Raw genomic sequence first — 14207 nt, forward strand, 5'->3', positions numbered from 1 at the left:
TGAAAACATTACAATTGGATTACACTTGAAAAAGATATAATGGGTTTTGTATTTAATCATCCTACACGTTATGCTGGAGGCAGTGTTTCTACAAACCGTCTCATAAAACAACCTCAATCGAGCAACAATAGAATAAATAATCACAAACAGTTATCATACGAAAATAGAAAATTTCTTCAATCAATTGGCTTAAAACTAAAACGGCCAATTGTTGGGTAAAATTTAGTTGCTGGTTTAAAATAAAGAAATCAGTTATACGAATAAAATTCAATTGTATTAAGAAGAAGAAGAATGGCAGAAATACTAGAAGTGACCAATGTACCTGAGTACGATAATGTTATTACAGGATTAGAGTATCACAACCACCAAGCTTATAATTCATCGAAATTTGAATCAAGCGATGAGAGTAGAATTTGCATTCAATCACAAGACTTGTACACATTACCAAGTGAAAGTGTTTTAAATATCGAAGGTCAAGTGACTGATGATGATGATACAAATGTAGCCAGCTTCATATCGAATGCTATATCATTTATGTTTCATGAAATTCGTTATGAAATTGGTGGTAAGGTAATTGATGTGATTAATAACGTAGGCATCGTTAGCACTATAAAAAACTATCTATCCCTAAACGAAAATCAAAGTAAAGCTTTAGAGAATGCTGGCTTTGGTGAAAATTTTAAAAAGAATGCTGCTGGTTACTTCAATGTTCGTATTCCGTTGAAAATGTATATGGGTTTTTTTGAAGATTATCCTAAAATTCTCGTAAACATGAAACAAGAAATCGTTATTGTTCGTGCAAATGATGATATTAATTGTTTTACCTCAACTGTCGCAACAAGCAAACCTAAAATTAAAATCAACAAATTAGAATGGTGTGTTCCATACGTTAAAGTGTCTGATAAAATGCGAGTCGAATTATACAACTTAGTCAATCAAAATGATGATTTGAGGTTATGGTTTCGATCAATGGAATGTCTACTTATACCAGAACTACCATTAACTGATAGACATGTGTGGAGTGTTAAAACTAGTGTAGAATGTCCTAACTACGCTGTTATCTGTTTCCAAACAAATCGTGACCGCAACATTTTAAAAGATTCCAGTCAGTTCGACCATTGTAACATAACAAATTTGAAAGTCTATTTAAATGGTGAAGCCTACCCATATGTGAATTTGAATCTAAATTACACAAATAATCAAACAGCGTTACTGTATGAAATGTATTGCAATTTTCAAAAATCGTACTATAGACGCTCTATAACAGAACCATTGCTAGATAAAGAAACGTTTATAAATAAATCACCTCTATTTGTCATTGACTGTTCGAAGCACCCAGAGTCACTTAAATCTACAACAGTGGACTTGCGCGTTGAGTTTGAAGCTAGTGTTAATTTCCCAGCTAAAACGCGTGCGTATTGTATAGTGTTCCATGATCGATTATTTAAATACAATCCACTCACGAATATTGTGAATAGAGTGGTTTAAAATGGCGTACATAGTGGACGTACAGGGTTTCAAAGTAAACAATGAATTCATCGTTAAAGAACTTAGTTTTGTGGATACAAATGGGAACCATTTTGGACATTATGTATTCAAACCACCATTTCCATTTAACACATTAAGTGATTCAGATAAGAAACAAACAATTTGGCTCTCAAATAATTACCATGGCTTATACTGGAATCAAGGAGCCACCGATTATTGTGAGTTATCAACCATTTTAACACATATTGCTAATCATAATGTAATATACTGCAAAGGTGAAGAAAAGAAAATTTGGATTAAAAAATTAATTCGAAATTCAACAAGGGCAGTCCACATTGAAAATTTGGATGGTGGAAAACCACTTCATAGGAATGACAGTGTATCAAAAGCTCTATGCATCTATCAACATAAACATTGTACCACAAATATTATTATGTATTTATTACATTATTTTTTTAATAGATCTTTATACGGAGGTGCTTGTTGTTGATAAATTAGTGTTAATGATTAAAAAAGTTTTAACAATAAATAATATTAAAAATAAAATAATTGTCTTTATTCATATTTTGTATTTTGTTTTAATCTAAAATTGTAATTTTTTTTAAATAAAAATTTTTTTTTATCTTATCTGTAGTACAAGTTGATTTATTATTCCTTATAAAGAGCATATTATATAGGTTGATTGATGATGCTTGTTAGGTTATTAAGCGCTGTTTATTAACTGTATAGATCATTTAACTTGTGAGCTTTCATGTGATAACATGCTTCAGACAACGAAACAGCTAGCTAAGTTGAGCGATATTATACAGAAAAAGTATAACGCACTCAAAGCTGATGAACAAAGAGCGACCATTTCATTAGAAAAAACATTTAAGCCCATCACTGATCCGCTGAATCAGCTAGTAGAAAAACAAGAGAACGAAAACGATTTTACTCGAATTAATATAAAACGCAAGATAGAAGATGATACCTTAGAAGACAATAAAGATGAACTATTAAATTATACGCCAATGAAGGCTCGAAAATTATTTGAAGATACTCCAGTAGTCACAAAACAAAATCTATCAGACACCTATGAGGATGAGGCATTACACACTCCTGATGTTGTATTTAGGGAGGTTATAAAATCACAAGAGAATAATCATCATGCACTTCAACATTTTACAAAGACTTATGGAGATGTGGCTGGTAAATACATTTATTTTATATTATCGAATAAAGATGATAAGCTTATCGATAATATTTACGGATTACGTTATGATAATGCTGCTGATAGATTATATGTAGGTAATTCAGTTGTTTACATTAAGCATAACAATATACAAGTCAACGAAAAATGGTATGACGGAACATCAGGTTTATATGAGCTTTTAGTAAAACAGATACCAAAAAATTATTCAGAGCAAGACATGCGTAACTATTTGGAAATTGTAACATCAACAAACGCTAATAGACGGAATTATGACTCTCAGGGTCAAATTCAAGGAACTAAAAGTTTTAAGTATAAAAATATCATTAAGAAACATCTATACCCATCGGCTCCTGCTTCTGGTAGCGGTCTAACATTATCACGAGTAACTAATAATCCCATAGACTATGTGTACTGGAATACAATCGATGAACTTTGTGACAGATTACGGCTGTTATGCGCATCACGTGACGCGGGAAATTTCAGCCATCAAAATGAAATCAATAGTTTGATACAAGAGTTAAGGGAAGAAAATATAATATACTGAAAACCATACCGGTTTCTAAACAGACCAGTATTAAACAGGTCAAAACCTGTATTAAACAGATACAGACCAGTATTAAACAGGTTAAAACCAGTATTAAACAGGTACAGGCCAGTATTAAACAGACCTGTTTACATACAGACCTGTTTAGATACAGATCTGTTTAGATACAGACCTGTTTAGAAAGAGACCTGTTTAGATACAGACCTGTTTAGAAACAGACCTGTTTAGAAACAGACCTGTTAAGAAACAGACCTGTTTAGAAAGAGACCTGTTTAGAAAGAGACCTGTTTAGATACAGACCTGTTTAGAAAGAGACCTGTTTAGAAAGAGACCTGTTTAGAAAGAGACCTGTTTAGATACAGACCTGTTTAGAAAGAGACCTGTTTAGAAAGAGACCTGTTTAGAAAGAGACCTGTTTAGAAACAGACCTGTTTAGAAAGAGACCTGTTTAGAAAGAGACCTGTTTAGATACAGACCTGTTTAGAAACAGACCTGTTTAGAAAGAGACCTGTTTAGAAAGAGACCTGTTTAGAAAGAGACCTGTTTAGAAAGAGACCTGTTTAGAAACAGACCTGTTTAGAAACAGACCTGTTTAGATACAGACCTGTTTAGAAAGAGACCTGTTTAGATACAGACCTGTTTAGAAAGAGACCTGTTTAGATACAGACCTGTTTAGATACAGACCTGTTTAGAAACAGACCTGTTTAGAAACAGACCTGTTTAGAAAGAGACCTGTTTCTTATTAGACCTGTTTAGATTTTATATTTATTATATGTAATTATTTAAATTACATCATAACCTATTGAGAACTCATTATGAATGGTATAGATAAATTTGGAAGTCCTCTCTTCAAAAATTATCAAGATTCATATACATCACATAATGAATCAATACTTCGATGTAATGGCGGAAATAATTGCTTCGATGCAAAACAAAGACGAATTGTGAATGTTGGGAAACCTATAAATAAGCAAGATGTTGTGAACTTGGAAAGTCTTGGGCAGTGTTTGTCATTAGATGATAAAGAATCATACTTTGACGCAAAAAATAAAAAAATAAGTAATGTAGCAAGTCCAGAATTTTCAACTGATGCTGTGGATTTATACACCCTTATCAATCATGTTAGTGATAAAATCAATAACACTACTGAAATATTTAACGAGAGTCTGAAAAAATTAAATGGTTATTTTCGAATATCAATACGTAATACACAACCAACAAAATTTTATTCAGATCCAACTGCTGATTTTGCATGGTATATATTGGAAAATAATACAAGAGTTTATGTATTTAGATTCCCAATCTCTGTGATGATACATCATTTAGATATTAAACCAACATACTGTGAGGTCTTCAAAAACGATACTATTATAGATAAAAATAAACTTAATACATTAAAATCAAACGATTATTTAACGTTTGGTATTCCTAAAAGTTTCATGACTACAAACTCTGATTCCATGTTATTATATGTTGACATTGGTATAAAATATAAATTAATAGATGGATAAAAGACGAATTGTTGTGAATGAGCTACATAAACCAGCTCGACGTAATTATCCAAGAAGGCGTGTAATCATTAAGGGGCTCAATGATTTATTTCAAGCTGATTTGGTAGAAATGATCCCGTATGCAAGACAAAATACCAACTTTAAATATATTTTGGTGGTCATCGATTGCTTCTCCAAATATAGCTGGGCTATGCCACTAAAGTCCAAGAGTGCTGTGGATGTCACTAATGCCATGGAACAGATTATAAAAGATCGTACACCTAAAAACCTTCAAACTGATAATGGTACGGAATTCTATAATGAAAAATTTAAGAGATTGATGAAAGAGTACAACATAAACCATTATTCTGTATATTCAACTAAAAAGGCGTGTATTGTGGAAAGATTTATACGCACACTGAAATCGATGATGTACAAACATTTCAGTTTGTATGGTAATTATAAATGGATAAAAGTATTACCGGAATTGATTAAACAGTACAATAATTCATACCATCGGACAATCAGGATGAAGCCATCACAAGTCAATACACGAAACGAAAAACGGATTTTAAAAGATTCATACAATCATATTAAGATGGTGGGTCCAAAACAAAAATTTACAGTTGGCGATCATGTAAGGATAAGTAAATTTAGAACGACGTTTGCTCGTGGTTTTCATCCATCATGGACACCAGAAATATTCACCATTCGCGAGGTGAAACTTACAAACCCAAGAACATATTTACTGAAGGACTACAACAACGAAGATATAAAGGGTGGTTTCTATGCCGAAGAATTACAAAAAGTTCGCGATCCAAACATTTATTTAGTGGAAAAGGTCTTAGCTAAACATGGATCCAAAGTTAAAGTCCGGTGGTTAGGGTTCGACTCTTTACACGATTCATATATTGATAAAAAAAGTCTCCTTTTATAGTGGAACGTTTTTATGAACATACTTGTAACAATAAAAAATTTGTTATAGTGGACCGTTTTTGTGAACATATTTGTGTTTTATAAAAAAATAAATAAAAAATATCACATTGTAAAAATATTATTTTTATTGTAAAATTTTATCTATAACATATAAAAACAGAGTTGTATTATAATAATATTTAAAAAATATATATTTATAAATTATCGAAAATACATTATAATTATTATTCTGAAAAGTGTCCATTGTCACCATCATCATCTTTCTTCATAAGATAATTTTCAATTATTTCTTTCACTTGAACATAGTCGGATAACTCGTCTGATGTAAATACACTGTAGTAAGATTGTTCAAAAATGGATAGTCCTACAATTCCATCTTTTTGTCCAGAGTGGATATTTTTTAAAATCCAGTTCCAAATTTGTTTGTCTTCATCGTCTGACGATGGGGAAAATTTCACTTCTAAGTCCATTTGTTCTACCTTATCAATAAGGTAGTTTAAAGTTTCCGGTCGACCACATTTAATTGCCATATTAACTAATGTTTTAAAATACTTTGTTAACACATTGTTTATAGTACTTAAACTACAATTTTCTTTAATCATATTAACAATACAGTTATTATCACTAGTATGATTACCAAAGTCTTGCATTTTGTATGTTTAAACTAACACTAAATTGTTTTCTATAATAATTCTACCTAACTATCAATTTTTTTACACCCCCACCACTACTCTATCAATTGTTCATGCGCACTACTCTATCAATTGTTTGTACACCTATCACAATACCGAACCACTTTGAGGATCATCACAACAACAGCAGGACACATTTCTGAAACAACAGCAAAAATTAGCTAAATATTAAAAACATAAAATATAAAATACTTACACTCAACAAATAATGCTATAGTGGCCCCATGGTTTTGTTTCACATGAATTGTGAGTAATGTGTCGTTTTTGGTCAAATGGTGATAAGCCCACTTTCTGCTGTTTGATGGTATGTAAGCGGTGTCGCTTGGATTGGATGCTTTGCTGAACACGGTAAAAGTTACGGTTCTCAAGCAAACACCGCTTATAGTCCTCAAAAGTAAGTTTTCGGATAGCTGACTTCTTGAGACCCTTGGATCGTTTAGTCTCTTTTTTATTTTGCACCCGAATAGCATACATTTTGCTACGTAATCCGACAAATTCTAGCATAACATCACCATTATTTTCATCGGACATTAAACCCTTGACTTTCTTATTACGTAGTGGCATACCATAGATGTTGTCGGGTGCATAGTCAGCCGTATCAAAACGATTAATATCCTGTTTCATGACCTCATAGACGTCAGTATTTCTCACGCTATAAATTAGACTATCGGTGTCTGTGTATAATAACCTGACATTTGTGGGGTTGTACCGTTGGTACATGTAGTTGTAGTGGAAGTCATACACAAACGTTTTCGATATGTCTAAAATTGTGAAGCCTATGTAGATGGGTTTGTTGAAACGTATCTGTGATTTTTTCATTTCAACAATACTGACGTCATTGTCGAGCACCATCATACTGTGAAAATTGGGGTTGGCAATTAATTTCTTCACACCATGTTTTCCATCCCAATTTTTTCGTATGTACACAACCCGATGTTTCCTCACATTCTCCATGGTTTTACCGAAGATGGCATTAATCATGAGTTTGAATAATGCTTTTTCAAACTCATTTGAGGCGTTCTTGCGCATCTCGGTATTGAAATCAATATATGGTTTCAACCATGCAGATTGATCGAATTGTAACACACGGTGGTATTTTGTTACCTTAACACCGAGTTGTGTATACAGTTTTAAATTCCTGTAGTGCACGACATAGTTGGTCTTATTGTAAAGGGTTGACAGAAGATATTTTTGTTTTGATCCAGGTGGTTTCGTTGTCTCCGGACATGGCGGTAAATCGCTAAAGTTATCATGTAGATGTTGGGGTATTTCAAGGTCTACTTCTAAAATGTACCCGACTGGTGAATCATCTGCAACATCCTCGATGTTTGGTGTGTCGACCCACTTAAAATTTCCTGTTGGTAGGTATCCACACATTGCTGCACCATATAGGTTCACCACATCGTAATACATAAGGTAGACATCTTCTTGAGTTTTATCATACCCCTCTTCCATGTACTTATTGTTTGCCTTAGCATAGCGATTAGAACATTGACTTACACCGCCTCTGATTCCTTTCTCGATAAACAACAAGTCATCAATATCCGTGAACAATTCCAATTTGATATTGGTGTATTTCAACATGGCGCTCCACGTATAGCCAGGAAGTGTGTAATAGTGACTAGGATCGAGACTATAGCTATGAATACAAGTGTTACGGAAATTTTCAAAAATATCCGCAAGTAGTAACACATCAGTTTTCATATACAGGTCTGAATAATCACCTAGTGTATGTAAATTGAATGTGTTCCATACCTGTATCGCATGGTTATAATCCTCATCCGTTATGTGTTCATCTGTTAACACACTGTAGAACGCCTCCTTTGGTGGTAATTTTGTCTCTTGGAGACGTCCCCAGCTACTCATGTATTCATATGGAAATACACCTTTTCTCGTTAGCAATTGAAATTGTTCATCATTACTGACCTATAAAAAATTAAAAAACAAATTACAACCCTGTATTAAAAATTAATTATTTTTTATCATTTACCTCTTTATGTAAAATGGATTTTTTATCATTATCTAAATATGAGGCCAGATTTTCCAACTTGTCTGCGAGAAATCGGAAGGAATCAATGAATCTTAATTGAATGTCCGAGACGTGCTTTGTGAAACTGATGTACTTTTCTTTGTTGATGGGCAACACATCAACTTGACCGTCGATTTCCGTCAGCAGAGCTTCAATAATAAAATGCGAATCGTATCCACTTAAGTTGTGCATCACAACAGGTATCACCCTTGAATCTTGATAATGCAGATTACAAAATTGGTGTGCTGCTCCACGGTAGATACCTAAAATAGATTAATATAAAATTAGATGAAATTAAAAAATAATAAATAACCTGCATTACCTGTGCGATGTGAATGGTCGCGAACACGTATGGAATTGGATACGAAATCTTTACCACAAATGTGACACTTCTCTGCTGACATAAAATCCAGTTCTTGTTCGACGGTGAGCGGATACATTGGTTTAACGTGTTTTATTTTTTGCTCTAATGAGTACGCTACTTGTTCCAGTTCATGAACAAACCACTTGACACAATCAGCACCACGGTATGCCTTATAAAACGATTGGTTGGGATCATGGGTACAATGAACATAGTAACCTACACTGTAGGGTACATGTTTTTGAATATTTTTTGTATAAGACCCATGATCCATTTCCATGTCTTCATGATGTTGTGGTACCAATAACGCCTCAAAGTCAGCGTACACCATATACTCAACACGTTCCTTGCTGTTGAAATCTTTGAACTCAACGAACCGCTCGTCATCAGTTTCAGGCATTCGTACCCGCACTGCTTCTTTCTCACCACAATTTACTGAATGCTGTTGGAGTTTGACTTCTGTAGCAAAATAGTTGAGACATCGATCACATAAATAAATTTTATGCTCGCGTTTTGTTACACCCGATTGACTCAACTTTGCTAAATTTTTTATCCAGCAAAAGTGGTGACTGTTCCCATTCTCCACAGCCAATAGATGAATTTTCTTCCCCGCAGTGTTCGAACTAACGCGTACAGGGAAAATTTCCAAACCATGTATAAACGTATCTTTGTAGCCGTACACATTAATCGATAGCTGCGGGTTCATCTTTTCAAATTTATTAATTTGATCCAGAGACATGGGGAACTTTAATCCATCACATTTTAAATGATGTTTATAATGCGGGTACTTAGTTAAACGTTGAGGATTCCTTTCAACCGGGTAAAGTGCTGACATTATCGACCATAGAAAACAATGTTGGTCTTTATTCTGGACATTAACCACAGCCAATTTATTTTTGATGACTGGTGGTAGTTCACAAAAAGTCCCAGCTGTGATCGGAGAGTACTTATTCATGTGGACTCGAATATTTATGATCATGTCAAGAGCCCAACCGCTATCGCGTTCCTGGAATTCTTCCAATTTTTTCAGCAAATAGTTTTTGACATGATCAATGTACCACTCCTGCATGTCCGTTGTCAGATACATTTCCTTGGCCGGCGTTATAAAAGTTTTCAAATCCTCCTCTTTGGTGGTGGGCTTAATGAAATTGCCCGTGAACATAATATACACCTGAAATAAAATTCAAGATCTCATTAGACTATTTAAATTATAAATCTTAAATTTTACTTACCTTGAGGGGATGCTTCACTAGCTCACGCCGAACGTGTCTTCTAAACATTGGAAATGCCCGGTTGAAAAATATATTTGGATCTTTATAATCCAAATTTGTAATCATACCAGTCTTCACCCTGCCCTGGTGGTGGGTTTCAATTGTCTCCCAGATTAGATGTCGATTTTGTTTTTTGGTGACTCCACCACCTTGTTTAACTAAATCTAATCGCAGTCGGTGAAGTTGCCGCTGGTATGATTTACAAAGTCCAATATTAGCTTCAAGACGCAGAGGATTTTCTTTCTTTAACATCAACATCTTTTTGAATAAGCGGATGTTCTGCTTATTAAGTATCATCCATCGCTCAGCTTCCTCCACCGTCTTGATGAGCCTCAACGCTCTCTCCACTTTCTTCATCATATCAGTGCTACCACCTTGAGGTACCGCGTTTAGCGTTTGCATAACATTTTGTTCGTAGGTGTCCATCTTTCAAAAAAATTATATTTAAGTTTCACAATATTATTTAAAAAATTTTACACTTACCGTTATATTTTCAAATACTAAGCAAAATATACGTTACCGAACGTTCAACACTAAAGTTAACTTACAACTGAGTAATATTTGTTTTTTGTATAAAATATATAGACTAAGTTTAGAATAATAAATATACCAAAAACAAAAAAAAAAAAATAATAATAATAATAATAATAATAATAATAATAATAATAAGAAAAAACTAACTGAAGCAAAGGTGAATTTCAAAAGAGATACTTCAACAGCTACGTACATCACTTTTTATAGCATTATCCCCACCACTAAAAAGTTGTAATTTGATATTTTTATAATCGTAATTCAAACTAATTATTTTTTCTTGGAATTCAGACAAGTTTAAACATGTTCAAACAAGTTTGAACTTGTAGCAGGATGATGATATCATATTTTTCAAGGTCAAATTAACATATTATTGAAAATAGCTGACACGTGTAAAATTATTTTAAGATCAAAGTCCATTCAAACAAGTTTGAACATGTATTTTTATTATGTAAATTTCAAGTGTCATATTACATTGCTAATTCAATAAAAAAAAAAAAATATTAACATCCGGTCACGTGTTTTGACACATGTAAAATTATTTCAAACAAGTTTGAACTTGTTACAAGATGATGATATCATATTTTTCAAGGTCAAATTAACATATTCTTGAAAATTGCTGACACGTGTGAAATTATTTTAAGATCAAAGTCCATTCAAACAAGTTTGAACATGTATTTTTATTATGTAAATTTCAAGTGTCATATTACATTCTTGAAAATTGCTAACTAATGTCAACGTCCCGCCCCCCGTTCACTCCCCGTCAAGCACCACTATTGGTCAAAGCCAATGACATCATCAATGCTTAGGCAGCCATTATTCTCCTCCACCACACCTCCCGACGCCATCTTGATTTACTATTGGCCAATGTCGAGGTTTCCAACATTCACCTAGGTTTGCCCTTACGTCCCGCCCCCTGTTCACTCTCCGCCACTATTGGTCAAAGCCAATGACGTCATCAATGCTTAGGCAGCCATTCCTTCCCCCACCACACCTCCCGACGCCATCTTGATTTACTATTGGTCAATGATGTCCCCCCCTCCAACTTCGCATTCAACCGAGGTTTGCCCTTTTTGGAAAAGTGTACCATTCTTTGGGGTTGAAAGTGGGCTCGATTATCTAACGTCCAATTCCCGCCCCCCTTTAAGCCCCACTTCCAAAACCACGCCCACCACTTTAAGCCCCACTTCCGCCAAGAAACACACTAACGCTCTGTCAGCCACGCCCCACCACACCTCCCAACGCCATCTTGATTTACTATTGGTCAATGACGTCATCTATCCCCTCCAACTTCCGAGGTTTCCAACATTCACCTAGGTTTGCCCTTTTTGGAAAAGTGTACCATCAAAGTGGGGTTACTTGAGGTCAAACTGTGCTGAAACCGGCTTGACTCTTCTACTTCTGTCTCATTAGAGGGTGGTTAAGGACTTCTGAGACATTCTGTATATGAAAACAACTTTTTTTTTATATATGTAGGTTCGTATTTGTGTATGTCTGATAGATTAATGCAAATGGATTAACAAACTCTAGTTAGCAAGCTTAGTTGTAGGATCAAATCATCAATGGTAAATATGACAATGAAAAATATTAACTGTACTGCCTAGCAAACATACGATGTACGTAAAAAAGAGAATTTATTTAATTTGTGCATTACTGGATGTTTCAATATAATTGAATAGATCAGAGGAAAATTGTTCTAAATCGTCATAGTCTTCGGATTAATGTCCGAATATGAAACAGATGTTGAAAAGTGTCATGGTTGAAAGTTTTCGAAGCCTTGCCAAACATTGAAGTGTTTAATTTGCGAATTTTGGTTTTCGAGAAAAAAATCCCATCAACATGGCTTAAACTTTTAAAAGTAATTTTTCTGACTATTATAATACATTCCTTTCTAAAGCTATCTCGTACCTTGCATGTATTTTTTCGACATCTAAGAAAAATAAATCTGAAACTGCAGATAGCTAGTTTGTTGTAGGTATTAAAATTTCAAAGCTTCAACATTTCTTCTGCGATTAAAATATCGCAAATTTAAAAATCCACAATAGCATTTTTATTATTCAGTCAGGTTTTATATTCAGACATTATTGCAATGTGGGACATGTCACAATATCTCACATAGCTAATCAAAAATTTAATCCAGATTTACAAGTTACTTCGAGGAAAGTGGGTAAAAATTATGACGACCAGACAATTTAACGATCCTGTAGAAATTTTACCTAGATCATTCATTATTCCCATCTGTACACCTACACACCCTAAATATTTAATAAAATTGTATATGAATTGGTTAGTGTTTAATAATATAAAACACCCCAACACCAATGCATTTGTTGAAAGTAGACATATCTACATAAGTTTATATACCATATTTGAACACGAGGAGGTATATGCTGGGTTTTATTTCGTTTATATATTTATTACTCACATTTTGATTAATAAAACAATAATAACAGAAAATATATTATAAATTTATCAAATTAGATTTGTATTAAATTGTTTATTAAATTATATGATTTTGATAAGTTAATCTATAAAGTATATCTACTATTTATATATTTATTTATTAATTAAATAATGATTTAATTTTATTGTTTTATACAGATATATTTATTTTTACTCGCTCGTTTTACTCGCAAGAGGTTTGACCCCTATGACCGTCTTCAGCGTTGGCTCCACGTCATAGAAAAAAACATTACATTAAACAAATAAAAAACCGCATCTTTCAAGCTTGTAAAGAAGAAATGGAGTAGTTTTAGAGGTGTTTTTTTCATTTTCGAGGGATTATGATCCCAAATAGACCAAGAGTGGATGGATAATCAACTAAATTATTAACAAATTATGATTTTGGGAATAAAACATAGAAGCAGATAATATGAAAATTATTTCTACCCATTAAAAAGAAAAAAAGCAATATGAAAAATTAAAGAAAACTCTGTGTTATGAGAAACGAACCAATTTTATTAATATCACTTGATTGATATCATTTTAGAATATATACAAACCAACAGCTATTTTTCATTTTCGTATTTCTTATACATGATTATTTGAGTCGTGCTTTAATGCAAATAAATCCAGTCTTTAATCATGGTACCCCATTTGAATATCATCTATAGAATATATCTACGTATGTATACCAGAGCGAAGAAAAATTATCTAAAATTATTTCACCAATTTCTCTTTCATATAATTCTTCTTACACTATATATTATTTTATTATATACATTCTAAAATCTACCTCTTTCACTAGGTAACTCATTTATTTTCTTTCTGATCCATCCATTCGACTTAACTTTACTATATATCTCTCAACTCGACTTACTCTTCCTGTAACCAAGAAGATATGTATAGGTAATGAAGTTTAAATTCTACCTCATGCTTTCCTACTATATTGTAGAAACAAGAGGCACAGAAATAAGTGAGGACCATTATAGGATACAATAAACAGAAAAACGTACAATGTGGTTAGTATGATTCACCTTAGTTCGGAAACTACACCCAAAGACAATCCAAATGGAATTCTTTAGGGCTTGAGTTTAAGCATAAAATTTTATTCGTAGCTCAAAAATTTCTGAACAAATGAAAATGTACACATAATTGTGAATTTCTTTAATGTCTTTTAAACCCAACCTTACCGCAATTGCAGCGATATTATTAACAAAGATATTATTCGACG

At 33.2% G+C, this 14207-nt stretch overlaps 1 protein-coding gene across 1 annotated transcript; it reads left to right on the plus strand.

The window, feature by feature from the left end:
• The first annotated feature begins 291 nt into the window (after window positions 1-291).
• On the plus strand, window positions 292-1488 carry LOC123295898. Its single transcript, XM_044877360.1, has one exon. The coding sequence runs from the start codon at window positions 292-294 to the stop codon at window positions 1486-1488; it is 1197 nt and encodes a 398-aa protein (XP_044733295.1).
• Window positions 1489-14207: the final 12719 nt, after the last annotated feature.

The sequence above is a fragment of the Chrysoperla carnea genome, chromosome 3, assembly GCF_905475395.1.
Source record: "Chrysoperla carnea chromosome 3, inChrCarn1.1, whole genome shotgun sequence".
Lineage (NCBI taxonomy): Eukaryota > Metazoa > Arthropoda > Insecta > Neuroptera > Chrysopidae > Chrysoperla > Chrysoperla carnea.